The 14,484-nt window shown below is 49.8% G+C and overlaps 1 protein-coding gene across 4 annotated transcripts in view; it reads right to left on the bottom strand.

Moving 5' to 3' along the window:
- EPHB2 (EPH receptor B2) overlaps positions 1-14,484 on the bottom strand; it is a 273,181-nt gene that overhangs the window by 45,645 nt on the left and 213,052 nt on the right. For all 4 annotated transcript variants that reach the window (XM_048824896.2, XM_048824899.2, XM_048824897.2 and 1 more), the window contains exon 6: positions 2,333-2,457. In XM_048824896.2, the coding sequence (XP_048680853.1) occupies positions 2,333-2,457 (125 nt within the window). The remainder of the gene's footprint in view (positions 1-2,332; positions 2,458-14,484) is intronic.

Genomic DNA, 14,484 nt, shown 5'->3' with positions numbered 1-14,484 from the left:
CGCACTTTTTCCATGATGAGACAACTTTGCCACTTTTAAGCAGCTCTGGGTGTCCAAGCCACTTGGGGTTGGGAGCTGAAATCTAGCAAGGAGAGATCTCTTAGGGAGAAGAGGGGTTTTTCTGGGTCTGGCCTAGTTACGAGGGTGCCCCCGAGGAATGAACAGAACAGGTCATCATCAAGTGATCCATTCCTGTCGCCCATTCCCAGCTTCTGGAGGGTGGAGGGCTGACAGTGGCCAGGACAAGGACCAACTTGTCCAAATGTCAAAACACCCCGCAAGTGTCACTGTAGTATCGACACCAGCCCCTCCCTCTGCAAGCCAAAGGAGGGCTGGGGTTAGAATATTCCCTTCTGCCCACTGCTAATGCTGGCAGCGAATTCCAGCCCAGGCTCCTCTGCAGAGCCCCAATGCCATTTGCATCGTAAGCTGTAGGAACCATTACATCTTGGCATTATTTGTGCCATTTGTCACCAAGACCATTTGCCTCTTATGCAATAATCTCTAAGAGCAAGGAGGAGAGCAGCCTCCCCCAGCACCCAGCCACAGCCCAGCGGACAGGGGCGTATGACACAGCTTTGGCTTTACAGACCATTTCCCTGTATTTACACCCCCACCAAAAGAGAGAGAGAGAACGAGCGAATAAATTCCCCGAGATCTTCTGTTGCTGCTTAGAGTGTCTCTGGGCTGGGACCCCTCTCTGGATCTGTCTGGTTATCTCCCCATCCAATTTGCTAGGTTCTCTGGGATCATTTCCAGGGGTCAAGTAAATGGCTCAGATATATGCAATATAGGTCAGGACCTATTTTACAGCTTACAAAGCAGCTCTCCCTCCCCACTCTCCCTCTGGCTCTTGGTGCTGAGAAAATAGGTCACGGGCAGGGAGCAATGGGGATTAATCATTTCCTCTAGCAGCTGCTGGGAAAATATTTTCCTTTTCATTTAAATCATAAAGTGTTTTAATTAGGTGGGGATTTTTTAAGTTTATTTTTTAATGTGTAGTTTGCGGCAGAGATATGCTCCTGGGAGAAGAAGGCTCCTGCCCCCTATTTCCTGTTCCCAGCGGGGTCCATCCTGCCAAAGCCTCAGCACCACTCACTGAGGCTGGGCCTTCTCCTGCGACCCTGCACTCCGGCCAGACCCCCAGCACTGCAGGCCCTGGCAGCACAAAGCCAGCCCTTCCGACACCTCATCCCCATGCAAAGGAAGTTACAGTCCTGGCCCTTGCACTTCCTCCTGTTGTGCAGGGTGAGTTCAACTGAATAGCACAGAATCCCTCTTCTCTTCTCTGGCTGGGCTGGTGGCACCTGGAATGGGGCGTGTTTCGGAGAAGGATGGATTCTCACTCACACGGGCCATTCCACCTGGACCTCTTCCAGCCTCTTACATCAGCTCCTGTCCCCTAGGGCATTGCACTGGGGTAGTTGCATCAGTGTAGACCCCCAGCACAGGTGCACTGCACTCGTGTAAAGTGGAGCTTGCATCAGCACCATTTATCACAGTTCTATCCCTGGATAAGTCACACGGGGGAGTGCAAGCCCTGCTTCCTACTGGTGCAACACATACATATTGGGAAGTGCAAGCTCAGCTTTGTACTTGTGCAACTTGTGTATACACCGGGGAGTGCAAGCCCAGTTTTTGCCAGTGCAACACATGCACACTGGAGGCTGCACTGGTGCAAACAATGCTAATGCAGAGAAGCCCGTAGGACTGGCACTGGAGGCTAAATTCATCCCTGGTGTAAAACTATTGACTCCGTGGAGTTCCAGCAAGCATGAATTTAGCCCCAAGATACTAGTGTCTCAATTTGCGAGGTTCCAGACAGCACTGTTCCTGCTCCATGGAGGCACCATTGCTGCACCAGGGAAAGGGACTAACAAGTCCCTGGGACCTCGGCTTTCGCAAACTGGCGGGAAGGGCCAGCCTGCAATGGTGCTGACAGCCACTAGCTCTTGATTATTGAAGGTTGAGATGCTCCTCCCAAGGCCTCAAGAACTTTCCTCAGTGGCTTCCCATTCCCTTTCAAACCCAGCTATATCGCCCAACCAGAGCTAGCTGCATGGAGACCTGCCCGACACATGCGATCGCTGGGATCTGAAGGGTTAACACGCACTGCCAGACTGACTCTGGGTCAGCTTCAGTGCCTGTCCTGTCTGTTATTCTCTTCAGTTGCCTCTGGCACCTGGTGCGCCGCCACATGCTCCCGGGGCACATGCCATCCCTGGCTGAGATGGTCAGTCCCCCGAAGCAGCTCCACCCAGGATGGCCAAGGTTTGAGCTGCCTCTCCCCATGTCCACATTAACCGTGGGCAGCTCTGGGCTCTGCTGATACCTTCTCATAGTACTGCAGCTCATAATCCAGGATGACTCCGTTGGGCTGGTCAGGCTGAGACCACGATAAGGTAACGCTGTCCACAGTCCGGCTGACCTGGTGCATGATGGACACAGCAGACGGGGCTGGAAGAGGGAGAGGAGAGAACTGTAAATCAACTGCATGGCACAGATGGCACTTGATGCTGGAGGGGGCAGGTCAGTAACATTACTCCGTCGTCGCCATCGCTTTCAGTTCCAGCACTGGCCACTGGTCTGCACAGCTACCGGGGCCAAATAAATGCTCAAATAAATTTGTTAGTTTCTAAGGTGCCACAAGTCCTCCTTTTCTTTTTGCGGACACAGACTGACACGGCTGCTACTCTGAAATATGTACAACAGTGACTCTTCCGCCCCATCACAATCCTCCTGGAAATGTCACACATGCAGACGCCACTAGTTCTCCTGCACCCGACGGATCCCTCCAGCTACGGCTCAGACTGGCCCACCAGCTGATCACCAGTGAGATTACCCTTGATTGCCAAAACAGCTCAATGTGTAGCCCGCTAGGAATGATGCAGCTACAGATTCTTACCCCATTTCCATGGTCACGTGAGATTCTCTGGCACCCAGGGCTGGGCTCACAAGCAAAGCAGAGGCAGACTAATTCATTCCTCTTCACTCACAGCACAGTGCAGCTATCCCTCCCAATAAGCACCACGGACACGTGGCTGGATTCTGCTCTCACACAGATGTAAATTAGGCATAACCCCAGTGTGCACGACTGATGCAAAACCAGTCTCAGGCAGAGCTACGTCAGGGCCGGGGAGAGAGACCCAGTGAGAATGGCCAAGAGAATAAACTCCCCACATCTGCAGCACCAGGCTTTGAATCCTCAGAAAAGGTAATGAGGTAACAGCCCCTGTGACACACTGTACCTCAAAACAGCACCCTGTAACCCCCATATTCATCATTCCTATATGGTTGAGATATTTCATACAAAGCATGCCAGGTAAGATATCATATGAAAAGTCATGATCTGCTGAAACCCACTGTTCTGTCCAAATATGTGTAGCACCGGTGTGTATGCCGTTATGAGATTTTGCTGTATGAACCAGCTGAGCGGCGGGGAACCAGCTGAGCAGCGGGGGACAGCAGAGCAGCCAACAGCAGGGGTTTGCCTGGGATCTGTGCTGGTGAGTATCTGGGTATCTGAGTGTGTGTTTGGTGAGAGGATTGGAGTGTTTGCAGTGACGGCAGCTTGAAAATTTGAGTGAGTACTTGATTGGTTGGCTGAAATGGGCGGGAGTTGGGAGTGTTTGTTTGAGGTGAGCCTGGCTGTTTAAAAAAAGCCAGCGCTCCGCGAACCACCTGAGCGGCGGGGAACCAGCTGAGCAGCGCGGGACAGCAGAGCAGCAAACAGCAGGAGTTTGCCTGGGAGTTCGCCTGGAGTGGGCCCACTGAGGCTTACACTCTAACGACTTCTCTGAGTAATTACTGTATCTCCTGAGGGAGCTCATAGTAGGAAGGTAATATGGATGGGGAGTGTTCAACTGTTGTGACCTGCACTGGATGTGCCATGTTTGTCTTTCTTCCAGAGGACAGAAGCGGCTTTGTCTGTACAAAGTGCAAGCTGGTCTCCATATTGGAAGAGAAGGTTCAAGGTCTGGAACAACAGGTATCAACCCTGCGTTGCATAAGAGAAACTGAAGATTTCGGGACAGACGTCAGGATAGGCTTCTACAGCCACAAGGTTCTGAAGATTCAGAGCAGACTGCGCAGCACGGACAGGAGGACGGTGAAGAAATCTGGCAACATGTGACCTCCAGAAGAAGAAGGGGGAATGTCCATGTATCAGCAACGCGGACACAGGTAAGTGACCGTTTTCATGTTCTCTCCACAGGTACCATTGCGGGGAGTGGCCCAGATGATACGTCTGGGGGAAGGGAGCAGAAGGAGACTCCACCAGTTGAAAGGCATGAGATGCACTGTCCTAAGGTTGGGAGTTCCACGACCACCACTCCCAAGAGAAGGAGGCGGGTGGTGGTGGTTGGGGACTCTCTCCTCAGGGGGACTGAGTCATCTATCTGCCACCCTGACCGGGAAAACAGAGAAGTCTGCTGCTTGCCAGGGGCTAAGATTCGCGATGTGACGGAGAGTCTGCCGAGACTCATCAAGCCCTCGGATCGCTACCCCTTCCTGCTTTTCCACGTGGGCACCAACGATACTGCCAAGAATGACCTTGAGCGGATCACTGCGGACTACGTGGCTCTGGGAAGAAGGATAAAGGAGTATGAGGCACAAGTGGTGTTCTTGTCCATCCTCCCCGTGGAAGGAAAAGGCCGGGGTAGGGACCGTCGAATCGTGGAAGTCAATGAATGGCTACGCAGGTGGTGTCGGAGAGAAGGCTTTGGATTCTTCGACCATGGGATAGTGTTCCAAGAAGGAGGAGTGCTAGGCAAAGACGGGCTCCACTTAACGAAGAAAGGGAAGAGCATCATCGCGAGCAGGCTGGCTAACCTAGTGAGGAGGGCTTTAAACTAGGTTCACCGGGGGAAGGAGACCAAAGCCCTGAGGTAAGTGGGCAAGCAGGATACCGGGAGGAAGCACGAGCAGGAGCATGTGAGAGGGGAGGGCTCCTGCCTCAAACTGAGAACAAGGGGTGATCAGCGGGTTATCTCAAGTGCCTATACACAAATGCACAAAGCCTGGGAAACAAGCAGGGAGAACTGGAGGTCCTCGCAAAGTCAGGGAATTATGATGTTATTGGAATAACGGAGACTTGGTGGGATAACTCGCATGACTGGAGTACTGTCATGGATGGTTATAAACTGTTCAGGAAGGACAGGCAGGGCAGAAAAGGTGGGGGAGTAGCACTGTATGTAAGGGAGCAGTATGACTGCTCAGAGCTCAAGTATGAAACTGCAGAAAAACCTGAGAGTCTCTGGATTAAGTTTAGAAGCCTGAGCAACAAGGGTGATGTCATGGTGGGCGTCTGCTATAGACCACCGGACCAGGGGGATCAGGTGGATGAGGCTTTCTTCCGGCAAGTCGCAGAAGCTACTAGATCACACGCCCTGGTTCTCATAGGCGACTTCAATCATCCTGATATCTGCTGGGAGATCAATACAGCGGTGCATAGACAATCCAGGAAGTTTTTGGAAAATGTAGGGGACAATTTCCTGGTGCAAGTGCTGGAGGAGCCAACTAGAGGGGGAGCTTTTCTTGACCTGCTGCTCACAAACCGGGAAGAATTAGTAGGGGAAGCAAAAGTGGATGGGAACCTGGGAGGCAGTGACCATAAAATGGTCGAGATCAGGATCCTGACACAAGAAAGAAAGGAAAGCAGCAGAATACGGACCCTGGACTTCAGAAAAGCAGACTTTCATTCCCTCAGGGAACTGATGGGCAAGATCCCCTGTGAGAATAACATGAGGGGGAAAGGAGTCCAGGAGAGCTGCCTGTATTTTAAAGAATCCTTATTGAGGTTACAGGGACAAACCATCCCGATGTGTAGAAAGACTAGTAAATATGGCAGGCGACCAGCTTGGCTTAACAGTGAAATCCTTGCTGATCTTAAACACAAAAAAGAGGCTTACAAGAAGTGGAAGATTGAACAAATGACCAGGGATGAGTATAAAAATATTGCTCGGGCATGTAGGAATGGAATCAGGAAGGTTAAATCACACCTGGAGTTGCAGCTAGCGAGCGATGTTAAGAGTAACAAGAAGGATTTCTTCAGGTATGTTGGCAATAAGAAGAAAGCCAAGGAAAGTGTGGGCCCCTTAATGAATGAGGGAGGCAACCTAGTGACAGAGGATGTGGAAAAAGCTAACGTACTCAATGCTTTTTTTGCCTCTGTCTTCACGAACAAGGTCAGCTCCCAGACTACTGCACTGGGCAGCACAGCATGGGGAGGAGGTGGCCAGCCCTCTGTGAAGGAAGAAGGGGTTCGGGACTATTTAGAAAAACTGGACGTGCACAAGTCCATGGGGCTGGATGTGTTGCATCCGAGAGCGCTAAAGGAATTGGTGGATGTGATTGCAGAGCCATTGGCCATTATCTTTGAAAACTCATGGCGATCGGGGGAAGTCCCGGAAGATTGGAAAAAGGCTAATGTAGTGCCCATCTTTTAAAAAGGGAAGAAAGAGGATCCTGGGAGCTACAGACCGGTCAGCCTCACCTCAGTCCCCGGAAAAATCATGGAGCATGTCCTCAAGGAAACAATTCTGAAGCACTTAAACGAGAGGAAAGTGATCAGGAACAGTCAGCATGAATTCACCAAGGGCACGTCATGCCTGACTAATCTAATTGCCTTCTATGATGAGATTACTGGTTCTGTGGATGAAGGGAAAGCCTTGGATGTATTGTTTCTTGACTTTAGCAAAGCTTTCGACACGGTCTCCCACAGTATTCTTGTCAGCAAGTTAAAGAAGTATGGGCTGGATGGATGCACTATAAGGTGGGTAGAAAGTTGGCTAGATTGTCGGGCTCAACGGGTAGTGATCAATGGCTCCATGTCTAGTTGGCAGCCGGTATCTAGCGGAGTGCCCCAAGGGTCAGTCCTGGGGCCGGTTTTGTTCAGTATCTTCATTAATGATCTGGAGGATGGTGTGGATTGCACTCTCAGCAAGTTTGCAGATGACACTAAACTGGGAGGAGTGGTAGATACGCTGGAGAGTAGGGATAGGATACAGAGGGACCTAGACAAATTGGAGGATTGGGCCAAAAGAAATCTGATGAGGTTCAACAAGGACAAGTGCAGAGTCCTGCACTTAGGACGGAAGAATCCCATGCAGAGCTACAGACTAGGGGCCGAATGGCTAGGCAGCAGTTCTGCAGAGAAGGACCTAGGGGTGACAGTGGACGAGAAGCTGGATATGAGTCAACAGTGTGCCCTTGTTGCCAAGAAGGCCAATGGCATTTTGGGATGTATACGTAGGGGCACTGCCAGCAGATCGAGGGACGTGAGCGTTCCCCTCTATTCGACATTGGTGAGGCCTCATCTGGAGTACTGTGTCCAGTTTTGGGCCCCACACTACAAGAAGGATGTGTATAAATTGGAGAGAGTCCAGCAAAGGGCAACAAAAATGATTAGGGGACTGGAACACATGAGTTATGAGGAGAGGCTGAGGGAACTGGGATTGTTTAGTCTACGGAAGAGAAGAATGAGGGGGGATTTGATAGCTGCTTTTAACTATCTGAAAGGGGGTTCCAAAGAGGATGGATCTAGACTATTCTCAGTGGTAGCAGATGACAGAACGAGGAGTAATGGTCTCAAGTTGCAGTGGGGGAGGTTTAGGTTGGATATTAGGGAAAAACTTTTTCACTATGAGGGTGGTGAAACACTGGAATGCGCTACCTAGGGAGGTGGTGGAATCCCCTTCCTTAGAAGTTTTTAAGGTCAGGCTTGACAAAGCCCTGGCTGGGATGATTTAGTTGGGATTGGTCCTGCTCTGGGCAGGGGGTTGGACTAGATGGCCTCCAGAGGTTCTTTCCAACTCTGTTATTCTATGATTCTATGGTTGTTACTGAAATATGCTGTAAATTTGAGATTCTCCTTTGCTAGGAGGTGAACCACTCCCAGGAGGGTGTCAAATGACCATTAATCATGAGGGGAGGTGTAACCAAGGGGTTTACAATTCAATGATCATTGCACAAGCACCACACAATGGGGACTGCTCAGCTCAATGACTCAGTTGCACAAGATCACTGGGGCGGGGGGGGGGGGGGGGGGAGAGAGATTGCTCAACGCTGTGACTCAGCAAAGCCCACCAGGGCATGTCTGGGCAAGTGTCTTCTAGGCACATGGACTAAGATTATAAAATAGGGGACAAGGGCATCATGGTTTTGCCTTTCTCCTTCCCCACCTACACTAGAAGCAACAAGAATGCTGGAAAGACAAAAGACTTCGACTGAGGAGACTGGTCCAGGCTTAAGGGAGAATCCGGTGTATTAAGAACTGTAATATCCAGTGGGGTGAGAAACCTGCTTGATCTAAGTACTGTCTAGTGTAATAAGGCTTAAGATTTAGATTTTGCACTTACCTTTCATTTTCTGTGGTAACTAGCTCTGACCTTTTATGCCTCCCACTTATAATCACTCAAATCGATCTGTCTGAAGTTAATAAATCTGTTTTATATTTGACCTAACACAGTGCGTTTTGGTCAAAGTGCCTGGGAAATCTCAGCTCGGTTTACAAAGGCTGGTGCAGGTCCTCTCCACATTGAGGGAGGGGCGGACTGGGTAATAAAGTTACACTGGTCAGGCTTCTGGCCAGGGCAAGACGGTACAGCTCTGGGCTGTAAGGGTAGGGGCTGGGGGAATTGGCTGGTGCGTTTCCCTGTGTGGTTTGTGTCCGTGGCTCAGGGTAGCCGGGTGTGGGGCTCCACGTGCTGTTGTGCTGAGTGATCACAGCGCCTGGAGGGGTTTGTTGCTTGTCACTGGCAAAGCACTGGGAGAGACAGCCCAGGCTGGAGAGTTAAGGGGGCACAGCTGTACCCCAGTTCCAGGTTGCATCCCAAGGATCCCATCACACCGCTGTCACTATCTCTCTAGGTCTGTTTCCACATGAAAGAGAGACTCACACTCAAAGCGGCTTTTACTAGGCCCGGCTTTTTAAATATGTTGTGATGTAAAAGCAATTCACTAAACAACCCTGAGAACAGGTGTTAGAGAGCAGCCAGGCATCCCCCAATGTACGAGGTGCCGAGCACCTCACTCATCCCCTGTGCAAAATTCCCAGGGTTCTCACTGCACCTCCACAAAGACTTCACGGCAGACTGCTGCCCCCAGGTCTCCAGTAACAGGCTGTTTCTAAGACTTTGTTACTTTGACCAGCTTGGCCACAGCACATAACAAAGCAGAATCATAAATAATTAAAATGAAGCTGCAATTGTCAAAATAAATGAACAAAGAAAGTACACTTTCATGATGCATTATCCTGGCTTTTCAGCTGATTTTCTTCATTTACTATTTTGCAACATTCATGATGGGTTATTCTCCAGCATAGACTGGTACTTAGGGGCCAGGCATGGGAGTCAGGAGACCAGTAAGTTGCTGTGTCACATCCCTGCTCTGTGCCTCAGTTTCCCCATCTGTGAAAGAGGGATAATGACACAGGCCAGCATCGGCAAAGCACTCTGAGCACCCGTCCACAAAACGAAGCCATTTTTTTCAACATAAAGGGCTCTTAAAACCAATTTCTGTACTCCTCCCCAATGAGGGGATTAGTGCTGAAATCCACATTGCTGTTTCAAATTAGGGTTAGTGCGGACGCAGTTCAAAGGTATTGGCCTCTGGGAGCTATCCCACAGTGCACCACTGTGACTGCTCTGGACAGCACTCTGAACTTGGATGCATTGGCCAGATGTACAGGAAAAGACCCAGGAACTTTTGAATCTCATTTCCTGTTTGGCCAGGCGAGCTCATCAGCACAGGTGACCATGCAGTCCCAGAATCTAAAAAGAGCTCGAGCATGAACCGAATGGGAGGTACTGGATCGGATTGCTGTATGGGGAGAGGAATCCGTGCTATCAGAACCATGTTCCAAAAGATGAAATGCCAAAACATTTCAAAAAATCTCCGAGGCCATGAGGGACAGAGGCTACAGCAGGGAGGCAACGCAGTGCCGCATGAAACTTAAGGAGCTCAGACAAGCGTACCAGAAAACCAAAGAATCAAACGGACGCTCCGGGACAGAGCCCCAGACATGCTGGTTCTACGCTGAGATGCATGCAATTCTGGGGGGGGCCGCCACCACTACCCCACCCCTGTCCGTGGACGCCAATGATGGGGTACTCTCCGCCATGCCTGAGGATTTTGCGGATGGGGAAGATGAGGAGGAGGAGGACGAGCTTGAGGAGAGCACACAGCACACCGTTCTCCCCGACAGCAAGGATCTTTTTATCACCCTGACTGAAATACCCTGCCAACCCAACAAAGCTGGAGAAGGGACATCTGGTGAGTGTACTTTTTTAAATATAATACATGTTATAAAAGCTAGCGTTTTTTAATGATTAAGTAGCCGTGAGGACTTGGGATGCATTCATGGCCAGTACAGCGTCCGGAAAAGTCTGTTGATGTGTCTGGGGATGGAGCAGAAATCCTCCAGGGACATCTCCATGAAGCTCTCCTGGAGGTACTCTAAAAGCCTTTGCAGAAGGTTTCTGGGGAGAGCAGCCTTATTCCGTCCTCCATGGTAGGACACTTTACCACGCCATGCTAGTAGCAAGTAATCTGGTATCATTGCATGACAAAGCCTGGCAGTGTATGGTCCAGGTGTTTGCTGGCATTCAAACAACATCTGTTCTTTATCTCTGTGTGTTATCCTCAGGAGAGTGATATCGTTCATGGTAACCTGGTTGAAACAGGGGAATTTAATTAAGGGGACATTCAGAGGTGGCCGTTCCTACTGGGCTGTTTGCCCGTGGCTGAAAAGAAATCCTGTGGGGGGGGAGGGGTGGGCATTGGCGCTGAGCTGTTCGTGTTTGGCTAGGAGGGAACTTCCCTGATACCAGCCACGCGGTGTGGGGAGGGGTAAAGCAATCATCCCAGAGAATTGGATGGGGTGGGGGGGTTAGTTTGGTTTCTGCTGCTGCACATTAACAGGAAAACCGCAGCACTAAATGGCCAACTCAATGGGCTTTGCTTGGTATGGGAGAGGAGGGGGCTGCTGTTATGAAGGTTGCAGAAGCTGAAAGACTATGGCTTACCATGGCCGCCTGCAAGCTGAATTCTGTTGCCTGGCCCTGTGTGTGTGATCTCCAACACCAAAGCCGCAGGCACTCAATATAAGATGCAAAATGCGACCTTGTACCAAAATCACATGTGCTATGTAATGTGAATAGTGTTGTTCACCGTGAAAGAGTATAGCCATTGTTCTGTAAAATGTATCTTTTAAAATACTTCACTCCCTTTTTTCCTCCAGCAGCTGCAAATGTTTCAAGCCTCCCTCCTCCATCCCAAAGACTATCTCAGATAAGGCGACGAAAAAAATGCACGCGATGAAATTTTCTCTGAGCTTATGCAGTCGTCCGGCACTGACAGAGCTCAGCAAAATGTGTGGAGGGACACAATAGAAGAGTACGGCAAAGTGGCCGATGAACGTGAGGAGAGGTGGTGGCAGGAAGATCTGAGGAGGCATGAGGCAACGCTGGGGCTACTGTGGGATCAATCGGACATGCTCCGTCCTCCCCAAGGTGGAGGTTCATGAACGGCAGCAGGATTACAGAATGCTGCTGCAGCCCCTGTTTAACTGTCCTCCCTCCTCCCCAAGCTCCATAGCCTTCTCACCCAGATGCCCAAGAACACCGCGGGGGAGGCTCTGGGCACCCAACAACTCCACCCTTGTGGACAGCCCAAGCAACAAAAGGCTGTCATTCAAGAAGTTTTAAAGTGGCCTTTTCCTTCCCTCCTACCCTCCTACCACACCCCCGGGCTACCTTGTGAGTTATCTCCCTATTTTTATAATCAATTAATAAAGAATACATGTTTTTTAAACAACAGAGACTTTATTTCCTTTGCAAGCAAGCTGTGATCGAAGGGGGGAGGGCGGGTGGCTTACAGGGAATTTAGAGGTTACCAAGGGGGCGGGTTTTCATCAAGGAGAAACAAACAGAAGGGTCACACAGTACCTTGGCCAGTCATGAAACTGGTTTTCAAAGCTTCCCTGATGCGCAGTGCTTCCTGCTGTGCTCTTCTAACCACCCTAGTGTCTGGCTGCACGTATTCAGCGGCCAGGCGATTTGCATCAACCTCCCACCCTGCCATAAACGTCTCCCTCTTACTCTTACAGAGATTGTGGAACACACAGCAAGCAGCAATAACAATCGGAATATTGGTTTCGCTGAGGTCTGAGCGAGTCAGTAAACTGCGCCAGCGACCCTTTAAACGTCCAAATGCACACTCTACCACCATTCTGCACTTGCTCAGCCTACAGTTGAACAGCTCTTTACTACTGTCCAGGGTGCCTGTGTATGGCTTCATGAGCCATGGCATTAAGGGGTAGGCTGGGTTCCCAAGGATAACTATAAGCATTTCAACATCCCCAACAGTTATTTTCTGGTCCGGGAAGTAAATCCCTTCCTGCAGCCGTTTAAACAGACCAGAGTTCCTGAAGACGTGAGCGTCATGAACCTTTCCCGGCCATCCCACGTTGATGTTGGTGAAATGTCCCTTGTGATCCACCAGTGCTTGCAGCACCACTGAAAAATACCCCTTGCGGTTTATGTACTGGCTGCCCTGGTGGTCCAGTCCCAAGATAGGGATATGCGTTCCATCTATAGCCCCACCACAGTTAGGGAATCCCATTGCAGCAAAGCCGTCTAGTATGTCCTGCACATTTCCCAGAGTCACTACCCTTGATATCAGCAGCTTCGTGATTGCGTTGGCTACTTGCATCACAGCAACCCCCACAGTAGATTTGCTCACTCCAAATTGATTCCAGAATGACCGGTAGCTGTCTGGCGTTGCAAGCTTCCACAGGGCTATTGCCACTAGCTTGTGAACTGTGAGGGCTGCTCTCATCTTGGTATTCTTACACTTCAGGGCAGGGGAAAGCAAGTCACAAAGTTCCATAAAAGTGCCCTTACGCATGCGAAAGTTTTGGAGCCACTGGGAATAATCCCAAACCTGCAACACTATGCGGTCCCACCACTCTGTGCTTGTTTCCCGGGCCCAGAATCGGCGTTCCACGGCATGAGCCTGCCCCAGTAACACCATGATCTCCAAATTGCTGGGGACCGCGGTTTTAGGGAAATCTGTGTTCATGTCCCCATCACCGCGCTGCTGTCGCCTCCTCGCCTGGTTTTTCAGGTGCTGGTTCTGCATAAACTGCACGATATGCGCAAGGTGTTTACAATGGTCAGAACTGCTGCGATGAGCTGAATGGGCTTCATGCTTGCTGTGTTATGGCGTCTGCTCGGGCAATCCAGGGAAAAGGGCGCGAAACGATTGTCTGCCATTGCTCTGACGGAGGGAGGGGTGACTGACAACATGGCTTACAGGATTGGTTTACAGGGAATTAAAATCAACAAAGGGGGTGGCTTTAAATCAAGGTGTCATAAATATAAAGGGAAGGGTAAACACCTTTAAATCCCTCCTGGCCAGAGGAAAAACCCTTTCACCTGTAAAGGGTTAAGAAGCTAAGACAACCTCGCTGGCACCTGACCAAAATGAGGAGACAAGATACTTTCAAAGCTGGAGGGGGGGAAAACAAAGGGTTCTCTCTGTCTATGTGTTGCTTTTGCTGGGACCAGAGCAGGAATGCAGGTCAGAACTCCTGTAATGGGTTAATAAGCAATCTAATTAGATATGCATTAGATTCTGTTTTGTTTTAATGGCTGATAAAATAAGTTGTGCTGAATGGAATGTATATTCCTGTTTTTGTGTCTTTTTGTAACTTAAGGTTTTGCCTAGAGGGATTCTCTATGTTTTGAATCTAATTACCCTGTAAGGTATTTACCATCTTGATTTTACAGAGGTGATTCTTTTAATTTTTCTTTAATTAAGATTCTTCTTTTAAGAACCTGATTACTCTTTCAGTGTTCTTAAGATCCAAGGGTTTGGGTCTGTGTTCACCTCTGCAAATTGGTGAGGATTTTTATCAAGCCTTCCCCAGGAAAGGCGGTGTAGGACTTGGGGGAATTTGGGGGGGGAAAGATGTTTCCAAGTGGGCTCTTTCCCTGTTATTTTTGTTAGACGCTTGGTGGCGGCAGCAATAAGGTCCAGGGACAAAAGATAGAATAGTTTGTACCTTGGGGAAGTTTTAACCTAAGCTGGTAAGAATAAGCTTAGGGGGTTTTTCATGCAGGTCCCCACATCTGTACCCTAGAGTTCAGAGTGGGGAAGCAACCTTGACACAAGGAGAAACCGAATGGCCTCCTCAAGGATAGAACTCAAAACCCTGGGTTTAGCAGGCCATTGATTTAACGGAGGGAGGAACGAAGGGAGGAGAAAATGAATACAAAACAAATCTGGTCTATTTCTTGTTTTGACCCACTTCATCTATCTTTATACATCTTGCTGGCAGCAGATGGTGCAGTATGACTGCTGGCCATTGTCGTCTACTGGATGCTCATTAGAAGACGGTGAAGTAGGACTGCCGGCAGGACTGAATCGCCATGAGACGAAACTTAAAAGGGAAATGACCTGGCTGAGTCACTCCCATGTTTG

This window comes from Caretta caretta, chromosome 18 (genome assembly GCF_965140235.1).
Source record: "Caretta caretta isolate rCarCar2 chromosome 18, rCarCar1.hap1, whole genome shotgun sequence".
Lineage (NCBI taxonomy): Eukaryota > Metazoa > Chordata > Testudines > Cheloniidae > Caretta > Caretta caretta.
The sequence above is the reverse complement of the archived record's forward strand: the minus strand, read 5'-3'. Positions and strand labels throughout refer to the sequence as shown.